Source organism: Notamacropus eugenii, chromosome 3, assembly GCF_028372415.1.
Source record: "Notamacropus eugenii isolate mMacEug1 chromosome 3, mMacEug1.pri_v2, whole genome shotgun sequence".
Taxonomy (NCBI): Eukaryota; Metazoa; Chordata; class Mammalia; order Diprotodontia; family Macropodidae; genus Notamacropus; species Notamacropus eugenii.
The window spans coordinates 48767085-48789048 of record NC_092874.1 but is presented as its reverse complement, the minus strand read 5'-3'; the positions used below and the strand labels follow the sequence as shown (position 1 = coordinate 48789048).

Sequence of the window (21964 nt, the reverse complement as noted above, 5' to 3'; positions counted from 1 at the left end):
TTGTTTTGAGTTTTAGTGTTTCTGATAATATTTTCTTAGCATCTCTTTCTGACTGGTTTTCTTCTAAATTATTTCTAATTCACTTGGGACTATCAGAATAAACATCAATTTTGAATTTTTAAAAATCATGTTTCTTTATCCCAAGTGGTCTTTCTCTCTCAGAAAGAAAAAAATATACTGAATACATACTGAAAAAAAATTAGAAAATTACTGTATTTTTATTACATAAGTAAATTGTGGAAGTTCAATCATGAGATAGTTTAGGAAGGGGTGAGGAGTGGGGATATTCACATAGTAAAGATACTGTTAAAGTAAGTTCACAGAAAAGACAAATACTACTTATTAAAAAAAATCACAATTTCTAAGCAAAACCTATTGCTGCACAGTGATGTATCTTTAAGAAGGCAAATTAAAATTTTTTAGTTAACATGCTGAAGTATTTTAGACAAAATCTCTTAAGTTCAACTGATGTTTTTAAAATAATAAAATAATTAAAATATCAATTTTTAAAATTAAGAATTTTTAAACCTCTTTCTCCTTTCTATCTAAAGCTTCTCGTTCTGCCTGTAATTGTACTTCGAACGGCAGTGCCGTTCCAGTGCCCAGAACAGTGTTTTGAGCACTGCGTGTACTAAATATTTGTTAAATTCAAAACTGGTTATTTCCTCATCCTGTGAACCTACCATGCTAGATTTAGAAATCTAGAAAACCACAAAGGTCATAAAGGCTATCCCCTTTATGTTACAGATAAGGGAACTGAGGACAGAAGGATGAAATGTCTTTCCCAAGGTTATACTGGTAATTAATAGGAGAAACAGAATTGCAGAATTGAGGTAGGAATAGGAGCAGAAAATCCATCAGTCCAAAATAATAATACAACTAGATAAAGAAATCAACTTCTAGTACGCTGAGAGCCGTAAGTAGCAAGAAATATCTCTGAATGTCTATGGTTTGGCCTTGGTCTCAGCCCGTAGAGTAAGCCACGCTGTCAAAAGGAAACTGATGAGGCAAAGTGAAAGAATTTGCTCTAATACATTCTGTACCAGTGATCACCTTTAAGTTACTTAACAAAAAAAAAAAAAACCAAAACAATCCATTCCTTAAACCATAGTAAGGAGATGGGAGCTACTTCTACAATGGTCAGAAAACTGACCATCTAAGCAGTTGGTCTTCGAACACAAGTATTGTCTCCTAAGAATCTTTCACTCTACAAATTTATGTGAGTTGAAACCATCACTATCTCTAAAATAATCAAATATTCTATAGATTTAAGTAGCTCACAGGTATCAATTTCTTGATTTCTAGATTCATAATTAGATCACCATAAGGTGACCTTGTTACCTAGAAATGCTTTTTTTAAAAAAAAAATCGATCCTGGTTAGGCAGTAATATGTATCATCCTACTTGTAACTTCCATATCATTCTATAATAATTTTCATTAATTAGATTAATGTTCACAGTATTACAGTTGGCAAAATATAAACTGTCAAATGTTTCCTCTGGCTTTATCTGAACATATAAACTGTTTTCATTAGTTAGTTTTTAATGTTTTTTGGATCCAATATAACAATTACAGAAAATTAGGATAATTTAATTTGTCTATTTAAAATCTACCTGAAAAATAAGTTACAAGCCCTAATGAGAATAACTTGAAAAAGGTTAATTTTATTCTTCTTTTCAGAATGTTCATTTATATTTTTGTAAAGAACAAAAATATTTTCTAATTGAGGTTTTTCCCTCTTCTAGCTTAATCACACATGAATCAGTAAACAAACCTGTTCAGATTTCAGAGGACTGAGTTCCTGCCGAAGCTGGTCATTTCCACTCTGTGCAATAGCTAAAGATGATGCTAACGACTCATTAGCCAACTGGTCAGTCACAGAGTCCATGGGAGCCAAAAGAGAATTCTTCTCAGGCTTCACCAATTCTTGCTCGCTTTCTTTTCTAATATTCATCTCTATGATCTTTGCCCCTTCATCAAAGTCTTTATTTATTTTAAGTACAGGAGCTGCAGAATCTTTATTTCCCTGTGTTTGAATACCATTTTTAAAATTGCATGGCTTAAGTTTTAACTCATCCATGTGTTCTGCTCGACTATGGCCAACTATGATTTCTAGCTCTTTGCATCTTTTTAAAACTTGTTCTTTCTCTTGCTTTAGATTTCACTTCCTCACTTAAGTGATTAATTTCACTATGTTTCTGCTTGAACTGTTCAGAAAGATCTGACAGTCTCTCTGATAGTTCTAATTTCTCTCGCTGGGTCACCTCAAGTTTCTCCATAAGTTCTGTAGTATCTTTCTCAACAACTTCACCCATTTCAGAAATTTCTGCTGTGAAAGACTTGTCATCTTTACAGCTTTCAGAATCTGCACTTTTAGTTTTCACTAAAAGAACTGGCTTACTTTTCTGTAAATGATAAAGCTCATCAGTAAGAGCCTTTAGCTTCATTTCATATTCTACTTCCTGTTTGCTTTTACTGTCCTCTAAATCAGATCTTACCTTTAGAAGATAAGCATATTCTTCTCTTAACTCCTGGTAATTTGTCTCAAAGTTTTTTTCAGCAAATGAGTATGTATTCCTTTGCCTCTCAATCTCTTCGTTTAGCTGTGTGCACTGTTTTGTGAGTTTTTCATTTTCTTCTAGGACTATATCAATTTTTTTTTGCCACTCACATTCTTCAGATTTGGGCTTAACTGAATCTATGAAAATAAAACCTTCTTCTTTGCTAATGGGAGAATACATTTTCAACATGTCTTCTAGAGTTTTCTTTTCATTTTCAAGAATGGTATGTTCAGTTTCAAGTTGTGTAAATTTTTCTTGAAGGTCATCTCCTTTCTCCTTTATTTGCCTCTCCAAAAATTCTGTTTTCAGTTGTAACTCTTGCACTTCTTGTTCCAGTGTGCCCTTTTCCTTTTCTTCCTGTCTGAGTACTTCAATCTCTTTCTGAAGCTCCTTAATCTGAAGAGTCATTTCTTCTGATTTTGAATTTACAAGAGACTGCTGTAAATCTTTCAGCTTTGAAATTTCTAAAAATAATTGATTCTGCTTAGTTATTAAATTGTCTTTTTCAAATTGGATGCTTTCCATCTCATGACTCATTTCCTTCTGTAATTCCTCTATCTGTTGTTTATCGTGAACACTTAAGTTATCTTTCAGTTTTTCTATGTTCATTTCATGCTCAATTTCTAAGCCTTCCCGGAGTCTAGTTAGTTCCTCTTCGTGGCTGAATAGCAGCTGAGTTCGCAGTCTTTCTAATTCAGCTTCCTGAGAGTCAGCCATTCTATCGAAAATAGCGTTCTTTTCTTTCTCTAGCATTTCAAGCTTTATCTTGTAATTGCTGACTTCGGCCTCATGCTTTAACTCTAAGTCCTTCCTGAATTCAGACGCAGACACGATCTGGGCTTTCAAATCTTCCACACCGCTAAGCAATTTGTGTGCTTCGTTAAGTTCATCTTCTTGTTCAGCTATTGTCTGTCGAGCTCTTTGAACCTGCTCCCTAGAAAAGCTTAATTCTTCAAAAAGGTCTTCAAGTTGACTCTGCAAAATAGATTTTGCTCTTGAAATTATTTCTAACTCCTTGCTTATTTTTTCCTTTTGAGAAATAGCATCTTGAAGTTTTAGATTCAATTCAGTAATTGCCATATTCATTAACTGTATTTGATTTTCATTTACTGGAATATCTCGACATGTTTTTAAAGCATTTTCCAGTTGTCCTTTATGTTGTGCATTAAGTTCATCGAGTTCAAACATATGCTGTTTTATTAACTCTTGTTTCATCTGCACAATCTGCTGCCCATACATTTCATCTAGCTCTACTCGGAGTTTCTCCAATTTCTGCTGAGTCTGTATTTCCATTCTTTGTACCGTCTCAGTTTCAAGTTGACTTTCCTTACGACTTTTCTTCTGAAGTTCTTCAACAGTCCCCATTAATTGTTTTATTTCACCAGAACGCTGTCTTTCTTTTTGTTCAGAATTCGCTAATTCTAGTCTTATATTACTTATTTCTTTCTCCTTTTCTACAATCTGTTCTTTGAAATCCCCCAGTAATTTATCAGTAGCAATGAGTTTATCCTTCAGCTCAACTGAGTTTTCTTCTTCTTCTACTAGTTTTATTTTTAACTCTTCCATGACTGAATCTTTTTCCTCTAATTCCTTTTTACTTGAATCTTTTTGTTCCTTCTGAAAATAAGAGAGAGAATCTTTAATTGATGGCAACTTAACACATAGCTTCAGAACTCTGTCATCTAGGTTTCATAGTAAAGCATTCTCCTTTCATTTTATAGTATACTAATTGCCTTAATAAATGTGATTTGTATATAACAGGTTTAAAATTGATAAACTTTTATTTTGAAGTTTCTTAAAAGATCAACAATGTGCATACACATCTATTATTCAGTTAGGAAGGGGGTCAATAAGCATAACCATGAAGAAGATCTGTATTCTGCATGACTACTAATGACAAAATCTACTACTGACCTAGATCTTGCTGGTAAACCAGAGGTGATTCATCGGAAAAGGATGGAGAAAAAGTGTATTCACAGATGCCTGATGCCTTGCCAGTACGGCGGAACTAGAAGCCACCTAATACAGCAAAACTCCAAGCCAAATCTGGGACAACTATCATATTCTGGCTTGGCAATCCAACCTCAAAATTCTGGTTTCAATGGAAATTTGGAGACAGGGATGAACTTTTTCCTGACTCCAGCTCAGGACTCAAGTTGTAGAGTCATGGATAAGGAGAACTATGCCTGATAAGAACTGATGACATCATGGTTTATGGACTACGAGCCACTTGTTGAGTTAGACTATTACTTACGTAGTTTACCTATCAAAAATGTTGATCTTGTTAAGTGATGTATCTCTTCTGCATTTATTAATTTTATATAGTAAACTCATTAAATCAATACTAGTTAACTGAGAATAGTTCAAGATGTGACATAACCACTATACTATGAACATTTATAGTACCTGCTATGTGCCAGTGCCAGGCACTATGTATGCTAAGCACTTTACAAATATTATCTCCTTTGATAGTAAAATACTTGGAACAGTCAGTGCCTGCCACATAGTATTATTGTTGGGCTGATTAGTCATGTACGCACTTCATAAATATGTGTTAAGCAAATTAATCCCCAAAGCTACCTACATAGTTTCCTGACTTGAATAGCCCCACGTACTGCTGGCAGAAAAATCTCTGTAAAGACCTTCTTAAATGAGATGACATTTGTGCAGACCTTAGCCCAGTGTTGGACACGTAGTAGGTTCTTCATGTTTGTTTCTGTTCCTTTTTTTCCTAATGACTTCAGCTTCTCTGCTTAAAAACTTTCAATGGCTCCTTACTGACTACCCAATAAAGTTCAAGTTCTATAATGTGGCGTTTAAGACCCTACGTGACCTCGCCCCACTGGACCTCTACACTGGCTTTGCTCTAGCGAGCTACTAATGGTTCACCAGATGTGCCTTTCTCCTTGTTCAGGGCGTTCACTCCACCTGTGACAGGCATCTAGTAAGCATACAATTAATGCTTATTGATTTGACTTGACTTGGAATATACTCTCTTTCTGTATCTACCTATTGGAATACTTCCAGTTCTTCTAAGATCAGGTCAAACTCAATCTTCTCTGTGCAGGCTTCTCTCTCGGCTTCTCTAATATTATATAACAATTCTTCCACTTTCTTCATCTGGCACAAATCACATTCTACTTATACTACTATTATACTTCTTTCTGTTGGTGGTATCTCCCTTTACTGGGGTCTTAGCTTGTGGAATACAAGGACTGTGGTTTCATTTAGCTTTATAATCACCAGTGTATGTGTATTTTTCACATAACACTAGCAAAATGTCTGTATGGCAATTCCAAATGTGGCACTTTGGTCCTGATATGCCTTCCTTAGCTATATTTAAATATCAAGACTTCTCCTGATCATTGCTTCATTCTCTAGCATTTATGTCAATGATTTCCAGTGATTTCTGGGCTTTTTACATATAATCATTGCTTAATTTCATAAATTCTCTTTTCCAGCCAGCTAGTTTTTTAAGCATGGTATCATTCTTAATACTTCACTCATCTTCACAGCTCATATTCAATTAAGTGCATAGTACTATGGATTGTAGCTACACAGAATTGCTTGGATTTGTCCCTTTCTCTCCTCTACACACCACACCCACCCCAGTTTTGGCCTTCCTCACCTCTCACTAGGACTATTTCAATGTCTCCCTCACTGGTCTCCCTACTTCCAGTCTCCTCCCTAATCATATGCCTAAAACACAATTCTGACCATGTTCCTCCCCTGTTCACAAAGGTCCAGCGGCTCTCTAATGCCTCTAGACTCCTCTGCCACCTCTTTCTCGCACTCTACCTTCTAGCTCAGTGACTTGCTTGCTATTCCCCATACTTGACATTCCAGCTTTTGTCTCTGTGTCTTTGCAGAGGCTGCCCTCCATGGCTAAAAGCCATTCAACGTAGCTTCAGACTTCTTTCCAAGTTTAGCTCCATTGAGATGCCCTCAACAAGCCTTGTCTTGATGACTTCCACCTACCTCTGGAAACTGTATTTTCTTTATTTTGGACATATTTTGTATTCATCAGTTTTCACATTTCTCCCCCAAAGAGAATGTAATCTCCTTAATGACAAGGATTGTTTGGTTTTTGTTCTCATATTATTTGTGCCTATCACAGTGCCTGGCATGAAAAAGGTCTTTAATAAATGTTTTGTTTTGATTTTTTTCAGCAAATAAGTGATATTTGATTTTTTTTAAAAGGGAATTAAAATTTTGCTTTGAGAATTTTTTTCGGAATTTCACAATATGCCTTGAAAATACAGGGATCTTCTTAGGTAAAATACTAACAGGGTCAGAAATCTGAGTCTACATAGAAACATTATTAATGTCAGTTTCCCTTTAATGTAATCTGCTTATAACACCTAATTAGCATGGATTTATGCTTTTCCAAAGGCCTTAATCATAAGACCTAGCAGCAGGAACTCATCACCACATAAATGTTTAATTTGTGGTTTAGAACACAAGACTTGAGTTATTATAATGGGGCTGTAAAAAGGTACAAAATGAATTATCATTTTATCCATGAGAAGACCTTTTCTTCACTATAAAGCTTTTGTGAGTCATTTGAATAATAATGATGACAAGAATGTTTATTTCTAAAGTTTCTTAAATTAGTTCAAAGGGAGATAAAAAGTCAACATAAAATTAATTGCAAAGTTACAAATCTTTTGGTAGACTATCACTAAAAAGAGCATACCATCTCCATCTCATAAGTTCCAATTTTCTCTTGCAAGAAATTAATCTGCATTTTGAATTCTTCTTTCTTCTTCTGATGATCTTCTAATAAACGGTGTTGTTGTTCTAGCTGCTGCTGCTGCCAAACAATTTGGTGTTTAGCTTGAAGTAAATCTGCAGCTGTGCTGCTGTGATTAGTATTTCTCAGACTTTGACTAGCCTGTAACTAAAATTAAAAAAGGCAAAAAAAATGAGACATTAAAAATGTTAGCAGCTATACTGGCACAAAAAAAGGAAGAAAAAGAGAATTCTTTCTTCTTCTTTTTTTTTTTTTTTGATACCAGGGTACCTCACTCTCCACCCCCACCTCACTTCCTAAATAAAGTTCTGAAAAATTCCCATCTTGACAAGTATAAGAATCTCTTAATAGGGTATAAATGGTTTAACAGAAAAAGAAGCACCCTTCCACAAAAGTTATATTACCATCATGAGTTAGAAACTGGAAATTCGCTATGAAACCATTCAACTGGGAGCAACATTTGGTAAAAGACAGATCTGGTCTGATCCCATCAAAAAGGTCTCAAGTAGGTCTAAAATCCCTCCAGCCCCCAGTTAACTACTAGCTGACTACTTTAAAGCTGTAAGCGATCTTGTAATAATGAGAGCTACAGAGAGTTTCATGATGAGATTTCAATACCTATTCAATAAAAGTATATAAACATATGTAGAAAAAATATAGCAAGTTTGGCATTTGCCTAGGGGACCCCTAAACAGAATATATCGGTCCAGTTAGAAAGACCACCCTCATAAAGGAGGCAGCACTCCTAAAATGAAATTTCTTTGAAAGGGAAAAAACCTTATGGATATAACCTGAAATTTAATGCCATGATAGTTCCCACTAGTTTAACCTAGGTCAGATTTTGGAGGGAAAGTATAGACTTTGTTTGGACAGATGTTAATAAGAGCTGTGTTGTCTCATATTTGATCAACTAGAAAGGCTTATAAAATAGTAATTTTATGTCCCCTTCAGTTTAGCAATCTGTGCACGAATTAGTGGAAATAAAGTAAGATGGCTACGCTGAGACTAGAAAAAAGCCTCTCAATCGCTCTACATACATTTATCATGAGCTTACCAGGCATTATGCTAGGGGCTAGGGGTACAGAAATAAAAATGAAACAATTCATGTCTTCAGGGAATTTATAAATTGCCTCATCCTGAGCCATCTCCAGTCATCCTGATGAATACCTGGTCACTGGATTCAGATGGCTCTGGAGGAGAAGTGAGGCTGGTGACCTGTACAGTCCTCACTCACTCAAAACAAAGTCAAGTGGCAGTCACATCATCATTTCTCTGATGTCGTGGTCTTCTTCGGCAACAAAGGACGAACACACACACATTCGATTGGAGGAGATGATATACACATATATAAATGCACATAAGACATACACAAAATAAATACATGGTAAATTTTTGTTTATGGTACAGGAGGGCACTAACACATAGGGAAAGAAGGAGTCGGTTCATTTTCTCATGAAAACAGAACACAGAAATTCTGAAAAGTCAAAATTATGGTAGAGCTAGAAAAGTTAATTCCTCTTTTCCAGTTAGTGATGGGAAAACAGAAATGGAGGAAAATGCAACTAATGGTATAAAATACAATGGAAGAAATACAATTTATATGATTACAGAAAAATGTCATGGTCAAGAGTAATCGGACAAAAATATATAAGGATACTCTCAGTCTCCTTCTAGGCAAATGCAAAGTATGTACCTTGACGAACTTTTTCTATATATGTTTACATATTATATAGCTATTGAAATCTCATCATAACCCTCTCTATAGTTCTCATGTCCTTATTACAAGAAAGCTCACAGATTAAGTAGTTAACTAGGGAGTTGTGGGGGCTGGAGGGAGTTTAATCTTTTTTTGTGCCACGAATCCCTTCTCAAAATAACTTTTTAATTTAACTCAATTTTATTTTCATAAATATCTCCTCTCCCTCCCACTGACCTCCAATAAGAAAATGATACAAAACAAAACCTCTATTACAAATATTGTAATTAAAACAAATACCCACATTGGTCATATAAAAAAATACACACACAACACACACACAAACATCTCAACATGCACCATGAGTTTCTTATAGCACAACAGCATTAGATCACATACATATATCATTTCTTCAGTCATTCCCCAAGTGATAGGCACCTTTTCAGTTTCCATTCTTTATTGCAATAATCCCAAAATACTGTACATATGTGCCCTTTTCCTCTTTCTTTGCTCTCTATGGGAGGACAGACCTAGTAGCGGTATCAATGGATCAGAATAAATACGGCTTAGTTAGCTCTTTGTATATAGCTCCAAATTGCTTTCTAGAATGGCTGGACCAGTTCGTAGTAATGCAGAGTTAACAGCATATTATATACTTTTTTCCCACAGACCCTCTAGCTTTGTCATTTCTTTTTCTGTCAACTTTACCAGTCTGATAGGCATAAGGTGGTACCTTTGAGTTGTTTTAATTTGCATTTCTCTAATTATTGATTTACAGCACTTTTTCTCATACAGTCATAGGTCACTTGGATTTTTTCCTTTACAAAGAGCCCATTCATTTCCTCTGACTATCACTTTGGGAAACGCTCTTACTTTGACAGGTAATTTCTTCTTTGCTCCTCTAACCTGTTTATGTCACCCTTCTCTCTGAATTATGTCTTTATTTGGAGTTTGTCTTATTATAGGATGAGAGATATTAGTCTATAACTAGTTTCGGTTAGACTGCTTTATAGTTCTCTCAAGTTTTTGTTTGTGAATTCTGGGATATTTTCGTTTATCTAACACTACACTCATTTGCCCCTATATATTGTGTTTGACTGATCAACCTCTCCATTTCTTACTCAGTATTAAAACGTTCTGATGACTACTGTTTTGTGGTAGGTTAGTGTGAGATCTAGTACTGCTAGGCCCTTTTTCTTCCCACTTTTTTTTTCTCATTAATTCTCCTGATATTCTTGATCGTTAGGTCCTCTTGATGTATGTTTTTTCCTAGCTATATAAAGTGATCCTTTGGTAGTTTGGTTGGTACGGCACTGAAAAAGTAAATTAGAACGTGGGTAGCGTAGTCATTATTGTTTTGGCTCAGCTCAGCCCACGTCCAGTTAATATTTATCTAATTACTCAGATGCCTTTGTCTAAAGATATCTTACACTGCAGTTGTTCTCATGTAGTTCTTGTTTTTGCTTTGGCAGGTATGTAATACTGTTTGTAGTTATTTTACTGCTGAATTATTTTAGAACTATATACAGAAACCCTGATGTTTTACGGGGGTTTGTTCTATATCCTAAAATTGTGCTGAAGTTAATTGTTTCAATTATTTTTCAGCTGCCTATCTAAGTAAACAGTTACCTAAGTCCTATCTGCAGAAATGCTAGTCGCCTCCTCTTTGCCTGTGCTCGTCCTCTGAGCTTTCTTTCTTCTCTTCTGGCTATAGCTAGCAGGCTGAGTATTATATTAAACAGCAGTAGTGATGATGAACCTACTTGCTTCATCCTGGGTCTTAAACTAGAACAAAGTCCTCTAGTTTATTCACATTACAGATACGCTGGCTCTTGATTTGACTTACACTATTAAATGAAAGATTCAATTCCTATGTTTTCAAGAGTTTTGTTTTTTTTTTTTAAATACACATGAGTGTGGCAGTATGTCAAAAGATTTTCTTGCATCTATTGATATAATTTTAAAAAATTAATGTGATCTATTATATTTATAGCTTTCCTTATACTGAATCAGCCCTACATTCCTGGTATAAATCCAGCTTTGTCAGAGTTTGTAGTCTTTGCGATATGTTGTAGTTTCCTTGCTGACATTTTATTTTAAAAAATCCTTTTTTGTGCATCAGTATTCATTAGTGATACTGGTCCAATTTTTTTTCTCTGTTCTGCCTCTCTTTGGTTTATGTATCATGATCGTGTTTATACATATAAGGAATTTCTTGTGATCTCTTCTTTTCCAACTTTTCCAGTTTTTGTGGTATTAGAATTAATTGTAAAATGTTTGAAAGAACTCATTTGTAAATCTAACTGATATTGGGGTATTTTTCTTTGGAAATCATTTATGGCTTCTTCAATTTCTTTTTCTAATGTTGGATTGTCTTCTATTTGGTAGCATTTTAATCTGTTAATCTGAGCATTTTATATTTTTGAAAATATTGTTTGACTTCATTTATCCTGCCATTTTTTGGTATATAACTGGGCAAAACAGTTCCCAATAATTTATTATTTCTTCCTCATTGGTAGTAGATTCATCTTTAAAACTTTTTTTTTGATACTGCTAATTTGGTTTTCTTCTTTGTCTTTTAAAAATCAAGTTAGCTACTGATTTACTTTATTTTTTTTAATAACAGCTTCTAGTTTTATTTATTAATTCAATGATTTCTTTTTTTAAATTTTGTTAGTCTCTTCTTTGATTTTCAGAGTTTCTATTAGTTGACTTACTCTTTCTTTTACTGACAAAGTGTTTAGAGATATGAATTTCTCTTTAAGATCTTAGTTATATTCCAAAACTTTTGACGTGTTGTCTCATTATTGTTCTTGTCTTCAATGAAATTGCTGATATTTTTCTATGATTTGTTCTTTGATTCATCTGTTTTTTTACTTTACATTTTAAATGTAAATTTAATATTTTTGTGTTACATGTTAAGTTCCAAACTGTCTCCCTCCCTCCTTTCTCCACCCTGAACTAAAAGGCCATCATTTGACACAGATTTACAAAGAGATGTAGAACCATTCTATGCATACTTCTATTTATCAGTTCTTTTGCTGGACGTGGACAGCATCTTCCTTCATAGGTCCTTTATGGTTGATTTGAGTGTTTAATACTCGTAATAATACTCATAATAACTTAGTTGTTGACAATTCTTCTTCGAACAACATTGCTGTTACTATATATAATGTTTTCTTGGTTTTGTTCATTTTACTTTTCATTATTTCATGCAAGTATTTCCATGTTTTTCTAAAATCAACCTGCTTATAATTCTTACTGCAAAGTAGTATTCCATCGCAGTCATACATCAACACTAGTTTGGCCATTCCTCAATTGATGGACATCCTCTCAATTTCCAGGTCTCTGCCATCATAAAGAGAACTGCTATAAATATTTTAGAACATTTAGGTTCTTTTCCTTTTCCCCTTATCACCTTGGGAAACAGACCTCACAGTGATATTGCTAGGTCAAAGAGTATAATCACGTTTACATTTTTGTGTTTCTCTCAAGTCCTGAGTTTCTTTAACTGAGCTCTGATCTTTCTACTAGGTATGTTTGGAAGATTTCCATTTCATTACAAAGCCATTTTTCTCCTTGTAGTGGCTGAGTTATTCTTAGCTCTAAGCCCCTAGATTCTTTGCCTTCTGGAACATTCTATTCCAAGGTTCCTGTTCCTTTGAAGTGGTGCCTGGGAAATTTTGTGTTATTCTAACTATGGCTCCTTGGTACTTGAATTCTTCTTTGCTGTCTGCTTGTAGTGTTTTTTCTTTGACCCTGAAACTCTGGATTTTGGCTACAATATTCCGGGGAGTTTTTGTTTTGGAGTTTCTTTCAGGAGGTGATCAGCTGATTCTTTCTATTTCTATTTTGCCTTCTGGTTTTAAGATATCTGGAAAAGTTTTCCTTTACAATTTCTTGAAACGTATCTAAGCTCTTTTTTGGTCATTTACTTTCAGGTAGTTCAGTGGTTCTTACATACTTTTTTCTCTTCAATCTGTTTCTCACATAAGCTGTTTTTGCTATGAGATACGTTATATTTTCTTTAATTTTTTTTTTTTACTTTAACACTTCTTGTCTTATGGACATTAGTTTCTATTTGATCAATTCTAATTTTAATAATAATAGCTAATATCTATATAGTGCTCACTATGAGCGCTTACGTACTGTGCTAAGCTCTTGACGATCATTATTTCATTTTATCCTCACAACAATTTTGGGAGGTAGGTACTAGTATCACATACATCTGACACATGAGGAGATGGAGGCTAACAGAGTTAAATGACTTGCCCTGAGTCACTAGTAAGCTAGTGAGTACCTGAGGCTGCACTTGAACCCAGGTCTTCCTGACTTCAGTCTTGGCACTCTATCCACTGCTTCTCCCAGCTTCTAGGGAGTTTTTTCTTGGTAAGGTTTTGTACCTCTTGTTCCATGACATTAATAAACTTTCCAAATATTTTTTCCCACAGCTCCCATTTTTTTCCTCAATTTTTCTCCTCTAAGTCTCTCATTTGGTTTCTAAAATTATTCTGAGTTCTTTCTAACACTCTTGTTTCCCTTCTCCCAGGAATTCTGGTTAAACTTCTGTGCAAGCTACGTTTATATCTGAGGCTCTGTTTGTAGACATTTTGGAGCCAGTCTCTTCTGAGTTTGTGTCCTGAGTGTTTCTGCCATGATAATACCTCTTTATGGTGACTTTTTTTAGTTTGCTCATTTTTCCAGCCTCCTTCCTGACTTTGGACTTGATGTTAGGACTGGGCTCTGTGCATTTCTGGGAGAAATGTCTGAACTGAGATTTTGTTGTCTTGGATCCTTCTGATGCTTTCCTGGAGGGCTGAGTGTTGTTATATAATTCCAAGACCTCAAGGACCACTCAGCTTGGACACCTGAAACCTCTTAATGCTCCTAAAGCAATGTGATCTGGGGCCATGTCTGATTATTGCCCTCCTGGTCTGAGCTCTGCAAGTTTCTGGCTCTGGTCTGGGAATGCAAACACTAGCGTTGGCTTGTTCTTCACTGGAAGCTCCAGTAGACTGTGGCTGGACTCAGACACTGTCATTGGTTCTGTGTGACCAAAATGCAAGGTCCCCTTTTGTCTGGGATTCCCATCTTCATTATTTCACTGGAGGCTTCAAACTAGGCTGGTGGCTAGAACAGAGACCCTGCTCTGCTTCTTGGTCAGAGTCCTGGACTTACTCCTCACTCAGGACACAGCCTAAGGTCCACCACTTTTCCTTACCCTTGGATGCCACCCCTAGGCATAGGTGCCCTCCTGAGTTCACCTTGGGTCTGGGACAGGTCTGTCACTGGGCACCTGTTCCTGAACAAGGCTGGGTCCCTTTCTTGCTCCGGGACACAGCCTCAGTCCTTCTTCATTTCTGGCATGTAGCCATATGTCTGGACAGGTCCTGTCCCCAATATCCAGAGAACTCTTTGTCTCCCTATACTAATCTTAATTAGAAAAGAAAAAAAAAAGCCTTGCTGTGATTTTGTTTCTAAATTTCCTGATCAGGAATTGACTTGATGCATTTTCCAAATCTTTGAGGAAAGTCTGTGTTGGAGGAATTGTGTCATACTTGTTCTGTTATTCTGCCATCTTGGCTTTCCCCTCTCAAAATAATGTCTTTAAAAGTATAAAATTAAAAAAAAAAGGATGACAAAAGAAAGTAGTTACATTGGAATGTGGTTACCAAAACACTAAAAAATGAAGCTCCTGGACCCCAAGTTAAGAATCCCTGTTGCAGGCCAAGGTTCACACGGTCAGTTTCTCCTTCTTCCACAAAGTTTCTGGGTGACCCTGTAAGAGGTATCCTCAAAATGAACCTGGAGGAGAAAGCCCTGGCCTTGCTTATGAAAATGTGTTCAATAAAGTCCACTGAAAAAAGAGGTAGCATGATGAAAGGTAAATTTCAAGCCTGAAATTTGATTTTTACAGATTTTTTTTTTGCAGTTAATATCATGCTAAAAAACATTCATCAGCTATGAAGGAAACAATCGTCATGAAAAGAAAGAGACACCCATCTGGTTATTAATTCTACCTCTGCTTATTACCAATTTATCTGCAGATTTTTGATCACTTCTGCTTCTATACACACACACACACACACACACACACATTACAAACTACAAATGAATGGTAAAGGAGTTTTTTGAGGGGGAGAGAAAGAATAACCATGAGCCTTATTATTTGCTCAAAGAATTTTTTGTTCTAAGGAATTATTATTGCTTAGAAAATTATTTAGCTCTCCTACTATTTTGAGGACAAAGCTCAATCTCAGACATAGAAGCCATTAGTAAACAATGGTAATGTAAATCATGGAACTTTCTATCATCTGTAATTCTTCAAATGGAAAACAAAAGGAGAAACAGAAAACCCAATAAAAAGGAAACCACCAAGGGGAATATAAACTGATGTTTGGTTAATGAGATTAACTGGCACCCATTATTTTCCTTATATAATAATCCATAATAAACAAATATTAGGTGAACATAATATTTATCCTGAAAGACACAAAAGTTGCCAGAAATAAATTATACTATTATCAAATAATGAAAATTTACCATCAATCAGACTTACATGATGGAACTGTATTTGCAACTTCTGACTTTGTTCTGTCACTTCTAAAAATTCTCTCATAGTTTCATCTTTTTCTCTTCTTGCCTGCTGCAGGGTAGCCGTAAGTTGGGTTATGATGCCATCTCTTTGCTTAATTGCAGCTTCAAATTCTTGAAGCTATTAAAAAAAGTGAAAATGGGTGATCAAAAACAACTCAAAATACAATTACAGGTTGATTACTATTAAAATGATTTATGGCTAAACGTTGACATAATATGCTAGATTCTAAATCTTATTGAAGCAGACATTTCCTTCTTCTTTCTGAAGAGCAGGTTTCCTATCTCTCCTAGGACAGAAGCACAGGCGCTATTTATGAGTCCAGTCTTACTCTAATTGGCACAGGAGCTGGAGACTTCTTCTATTTCCAACCTGGTTCAGTTTGGCCCTCCACAGACAATATGGTAGCTTCCCAGACCCTGGGGTTCATAACATTCAGACACCTGATCAGCTTATCTCATTGCAGTTGGGAATACCCAGGATATCTGCAAGCCTCAATCTCCCTGGCAGCACAGATCAGAGATATGTTCTACCACATTTTTCACATCAGATATCTTTATAAGTGTCTGAATTAAACAGAAATTTGAATCATTTTAATTAAATTTAACAATTTATTAAATGCCTACTACATATGCAAAGCATCGTGTTGGGTGCTGTTGGGGATATAAAGATGAACAAGATGTGAGAGCTTTGGATTTCAAGTAGTTTACACTCAAATGAGGAAGATAAAGACTTTGAAGAAAGAAAAAAACAACAACAAACCCAGATACAAATTAAAGTATGATTGATCCAGGAGAGGTATAACATGGTTCTAATGAAGGGGAAACGAATTACATCTGGGGGGATTAGAGAGGGCTTCAAGGGAGTGGTAGCAACTGAGATGGGCCTTGAAGGATAGGAAGAGTCTCAAAAGATAGAAATAAATACAGGTTAAAGGTAGATTAAGAGTCTCCTAACGGAGTGTTAAGAACGTTTACTTCTAGCTGCCACTAGGTGGTACAATGTATAGAACACTGGGTCTGGAATTGGGAAGCCTTGAATTCAAATTTGACCTCAGATACTACTAGTTGTGTAACAAAAGTTATTTCATCTGTTTGCCTCAATTTTCTTAACTGTGAAATGGGGATAATGGCAGTATCCATCTCAGAGGGTTGTTGTGAGTCTCCAATGAGATAATATTTGTAAAGTGGTTAGCACAGAGTAGCCATTATAGAAATCTTGACCTCTTCTCTTCCTTCGCTGACTTGGGTTGCATTTTTGGTTTGTAAAGAGCCTGAAACCCTAAGTGGGTGGTCATTCTGCATAGCTTCCTCTGATAAGTTTCTCCTAATACTCCCACCCAGAAAAACAGAAAAGTAAAGTCTAGCTAGCTGCTAGTTCAAGGAAGGAAATCTGATCTCACAGTCGTCACTACTGAGCTTCAGTGGAATGGACCTCAGGACTGCATGGCTCTAGAAGCTTTCACCTATCTGACTTCAAAAGAACATGGCAGGGGAAAAGGTGGAGCAAGGCAGGTCCAGAGACTTTGTCTAATAAGAAGCTATTTTCCCGGAAGGACAGCCAAGAGCCCATAGTGAGAAGTATGGTGAAGCATCTAAGTAAATCAGTCACCAGGGGCAGATAGAGAAGGCAAGCGATCAGGACAGCTGACTACACACTGCCCAGACACACACTGAGGAGGAAGTGGGAGGGGCAGCGGCACAGAGAGGGTGGGAAGACAAGAAGGTCCAATGAGGTCCCCATGGTCAATGGTGGGGAAGCCAGACTCGAAGGGCCTCAGGGGAGTCCCAGGTACAAACAACTTTTTCAGAAAGTCTGGCAGCGAAAAGGAGCAAGAGAAACAGGTGGACCAGCTAGTACAATCAGGGGAAGTTTTGATATACTTTGCTGTCTTCTTAAATGGAGGATGCTGAATTTAAGTGACCTTTTTTCTTGATGACTCAGGGTTCCCACTGTGAATAAGTTATTGTGAAAAGCCAAAGACATAACTGTAGAAAGAGATGGTTTGTGACAAAGGAACGAATAGGAACTGCCTAGAATGGGCCCTAAAATTTGCTCTCTTGTGGGAAAAAATAGCTCATATTCATATAACACTTTGGAGATATTTTACAAAGATGATCTATAAAATAAGTGTTGTCACTCGCTCGCCATTTTACAGATAAGGTAACTGAGGCTCAAAGCAGCTAAGACACGTGCCCGGGATGACAAAATAGGTCCAGTGCTCATCCACAATGCCATAACACCTCCTGCTTTCTGGTCATTTGCTTGTTTGTCATCATAATGGTGAAATGTGAAGTTGTATAACCTAAGAACATAACTTTAATTTAAGCAGTGAACCCAAACTGAAACAAGCCTTTTTCTCATTTTTTTTTCAATCTCTAGAAAATCTTTACAGTTTCTACTAGTCTTCTGACTTGTCAGCAGCATTTAGAACTATCTATGATCTATGTATCATTAAAGAATCTATTTGACAACCAGAACCCACTTGTACTTGAACTGCATTTTCATGGACACATGAAAGAGTTTCCATAATTTTAAGAAGTAGGTGTTATCTCCATATCTAAGGCCTATTTTTTAGTTAGAGCCTAGTGCTACATCTTGAAATGGTCACAGATATTATTCCCTCATGCTATAGTAACAAATTTAGTATATATACTAAACATGGTGGGTTCAAGATGTCAAAGACATGCCTACAATTTATTTGAGATTTGGAAATAGTGGATTCTGTCTTTTAGAGAGATCTTTGTGGATAAGGTGGATAAGTAGGGAAAATAAATGATAATTTTACAATTGTTCTTCATGGCCCCCTGTGGGATATTCTTAGAAGAGATACTAGAGTGGCTTGCCATCTCTTCACCTCATTTTACAGATGAGGAAACTAAAGCCAACAGGGTTCAGTGACTTGCCCAGGGTCACACAATTACTAAGTGTCTAACATTTGGACACAGGAAGATGATTCTTCCTGACTCCAGACTCAGGACTCAATCCACTGCGCCACCTAGCGACCTGATAATACAATGAAGTGAATTCAAAACTGGCTGAACATTCAGGGGTGGTGATTAAAATAATGATATCAATTTGTAGGGAAATATCTACCCGCTCTGTCCACTAGATACTCTATCCTTGACCCTGTTCTGTTAAAAAAAATTTACTGACAGTTCAGATGAAGAATTTTATCAAATATATAGTGAAACAAAACTGGGACAGATAATCTCCTGGATGACAGAACTGGGAACACAAAAGATCTCAACAGACTGGAACCATAAGATACAATAAAACACACAGACATAAGGTGCTGAATTTAGGTTAAAAAACAAAAGTACAAGTGCATGCTGAGGGAGATGAATCTACACACAGTTCCTGGAGAAATGGTCTCTGTGTTTTAGTGAACTTTAGAGATCAATGAACCAGCAACATTGCATAGTCGATCAAAACAAAAGGGAATATAATTTTAGGATACATTAACAAAAGTGTGTACGTCATTCTAGTACCCAATTAGCTAAATGAAAGCAACTCATGATCAGATTAATTTTAGGATGACGAACTTGGGAGCCACGGAACTCCTGAAGACATCTAAATAAATTATGGAAGGGTTGCAATTCCTTTGTTGACCAGAAGGAACGCCTATACTTGAGAAATCAAAGTTTCCTAAAATAACAGTAACATAGTAAATATCTTCACTCCATTAGACTAGCTTCTTCCCATTCCCTCATCCCTACAGTCAAACAGTTGTCAAAAATCGCTAGTTCTAACCCTCAACCCTCTCTCAGATCTGTCGTGTTCTTCATTAAATCAATCAGCATGTAGTTCAATACATGCTATTATATAATATATGTATATATATATATATATATATATAATATATCATAGCAAATGCTATAGTTATATGAGATACAAATATTCCCATGGCCATCACCCTAGTTCAGGTCCTCATGCTCTCTCCCTATGTTACCGGATTGCCTCCTAATTGGTGTCCTTGCCTCTGGCCTTGCCCAAGCTGCATCGCTGCTAAACTGATGTTCCTAAAGTACAGTGTGTCTGACCATTATATGCTTCTGGTCAGGAATGCTCAGTGGTTCTAGTCTAACTCTAGGTAAAAATTATGCATGGGCTCAAACAATTATTGCAAAGGATGACAAGGTGTGAATGGACCGTTACTGATAACAACGGTAGGAATACTCATATCCATGTGATCATGAGAATATAGACTGATATATAATGTCTTCATTGTCTTCCTTGACAAGGACATCACCAATATCTCTAAACGCCAATAACACACAGAGTACTTGTTACATTTTATCTTTCAGTTATAATATCTGCATTGTTACTATCATTATTTTTCATCTTGACAATAAAATCACTCAATTATTCTGAACAACTTCAATAGGCAAGAATATTAAAATCTGTAATTCTGAATTTGTGTTTTCCCTAAATAAACTTTTGCTTTGCATTTTTTCTAAGGAAAGTAACTATTATTTTACACAAAATTTCTTACCTATGTATGCCACAGACATACCAAATGGAGCTTTCAAAGGAAAGCACTGTTTTACTCATAATATTTATTAAAGGAATAAATCTTTTATTCCGGACATAAACTTGTGTAGCCATAAAAGATAGATGACAGTAATGTTAGTCATAAAGCTGAATGATTTTTAAAGTGATTTTCCTGGTAAAGTTAATTGAAACACTGGGTTCTAGGATTTCTGGTCCAGAGAGAAAAACAAAATCATAGAGGAAATGAGAATCCCCTACCAAGAGACTTTATAGTAAAAGAGGAATTATTCCTGAATATTTATGGAGAAAATACAGAATTTCTTCCTAAATATGGAGGAAATAGACACATGATTTAATTGAGGTACCCTTCAAAAGAATTTCATAATCAATTTCATAGCAAAATTCTTTCACATAAATTTAGAATCTTTCAAATATTCAATGATATAAAACATGTTACAAATCATCCAAAAGCAAAAGCCTGTATTCCTCTTTCCCAAAAATGGGTAATATTTTTGCTAGTGCAATAATATTATGGAAGCAGGGTGCAAACATGTGGTCACCAAATTCTTTGTTTTGACATATTCCCATACTTGTGGGAAAATAAAAATACAAAACTAGTAAAACCATTCCGTATACTCATGAAGTGTTTTCAGTGAAAACTGTTCAGCATTGGACTTCATTGCCACAGGAGCTTTTCTGGAATGTTCTACCTTCTTGATGGTCTTAACAGAGAGGGTAGATGTTATTTTTTTTAAATAGCAGATGGATGTATTCCTATTAGATCAGTCAAATCAATTTCTTCTACCCTTGCTCTAAGTTGGTACTTTAGATTTTCTGACTCACTAGTTTAACTGAAAAGTATTTTGATTTCCTAGTTTGACAGAATATGAAGACATGTTAACTATCCACTAGGAAAAAGAAAATTCCACCTTCCCTCATGTTCCTTTTGAAGACATCAAGTAAACAGAATATTACTGACATACCCTTATTCTTGTCTCTATGAATACCTACTAAGGAACATGTAGTAGTGCTTTCTTCTGTCAGCAGTTGTAATCACCAGAAATGTCACTCTAACTACAGTGATTTTTTTCTCTTTTTCATTGTATCCTAAGGAGAACAGGCCTGTCATCAGTGGTCACCCAATACACTTGAGAGCCCCCGTAAGAACTCACGCCAACTATGCAACCGCAGTGCTTTAAAGTCACAATTGTCTATGTGGACTGCCATAAAACAGTGTCCAACACTGTTATTACAGGATGACACATGAAATACAGTGAAAGACATGAAGACAGAAAAGCCGGTATCCAGGCTCACTTCTGTCTTTTACTAGCTGTGTGACCTTGGGGTTGAGCTCTGAGCCTCAGCTTATTCATTGGTTAAATGTGGATAGTATCATCTGCTCGATCTACCTCCTAGAGTTATTACAAGAATAACATATGTAAACAGTTCTTTTAAAAGAACTTTAAGAACTTGAAAAATTCTTAAAAAGAACTAGGTAAATCATGAAGTACCATACAAATTTATGGCTGTTATTATTATAACTGGGGCCTCTAGGTAGTCCAATGGATGGAGCCCCAGGCTTAGGGTCAGGAAGATGCCTCTTCCTCAGGTCAAATCCAACCTCAAACACTTACTAGCTGTGTGACCCTGAGCAAGTTTGCCTCAGTTTCCTCATCTGTAAAATGAGATAAAGAAGGAAATGGCAAAACCACTCTAGTATCTTTGCTAAGAAAACACCAAATGGGGTCATGAAGAGTCAGACACAACTGAGAAAGACTAAATAACAAAAAATTATAACTAATCTTTAATTCAGTTACCAAAAAATTAACCTCCTGAAATTAACCTATTGAATAGCAATCGAAAA

The 21964-nt window shown here is 35.9% G+C and overlaps 1 protein-coding gene and 1 long non-coding RNA gene across 15 annotated transcripts in view; one reads left to right on the top strand and one right to left on the bottom strand.

Moving 5' to 3' along the window:
- LOC140530917 (uncharacterized) overlaps positions 1–21964 on the top strand; it is a 1083438-nt gene that overhangs the window by 721161 nt on the left and 340313 nt on the right. The window lies entirely within an intron of this gene.
- LOC140531007 (A-kinase anchor protein 9-like) overlaps positions 1–21964 on the bottom strand; it is a 63759-nt gene that overhangs the window by 11918 nt on the left and 29877 nt on the right. Inside the window, exons 7-9 of the mRNA XM_072650207.1 lie at positions 15571–15726; positions 7259–7462; positions 2500–4179 (exon numbers count right to left, since the gene is read on the bottom strand). Of these exons, the coding sequence (XP_072506308.1) occupies positions 2500–4179; positions 7259–7462; positions 15571–15726 (2040 nt within the window). The remainder of the gene's footprint in view (positions 1–2499; positions 4180–7258; positions 7463–15570; positions 15727–21964) is intronic.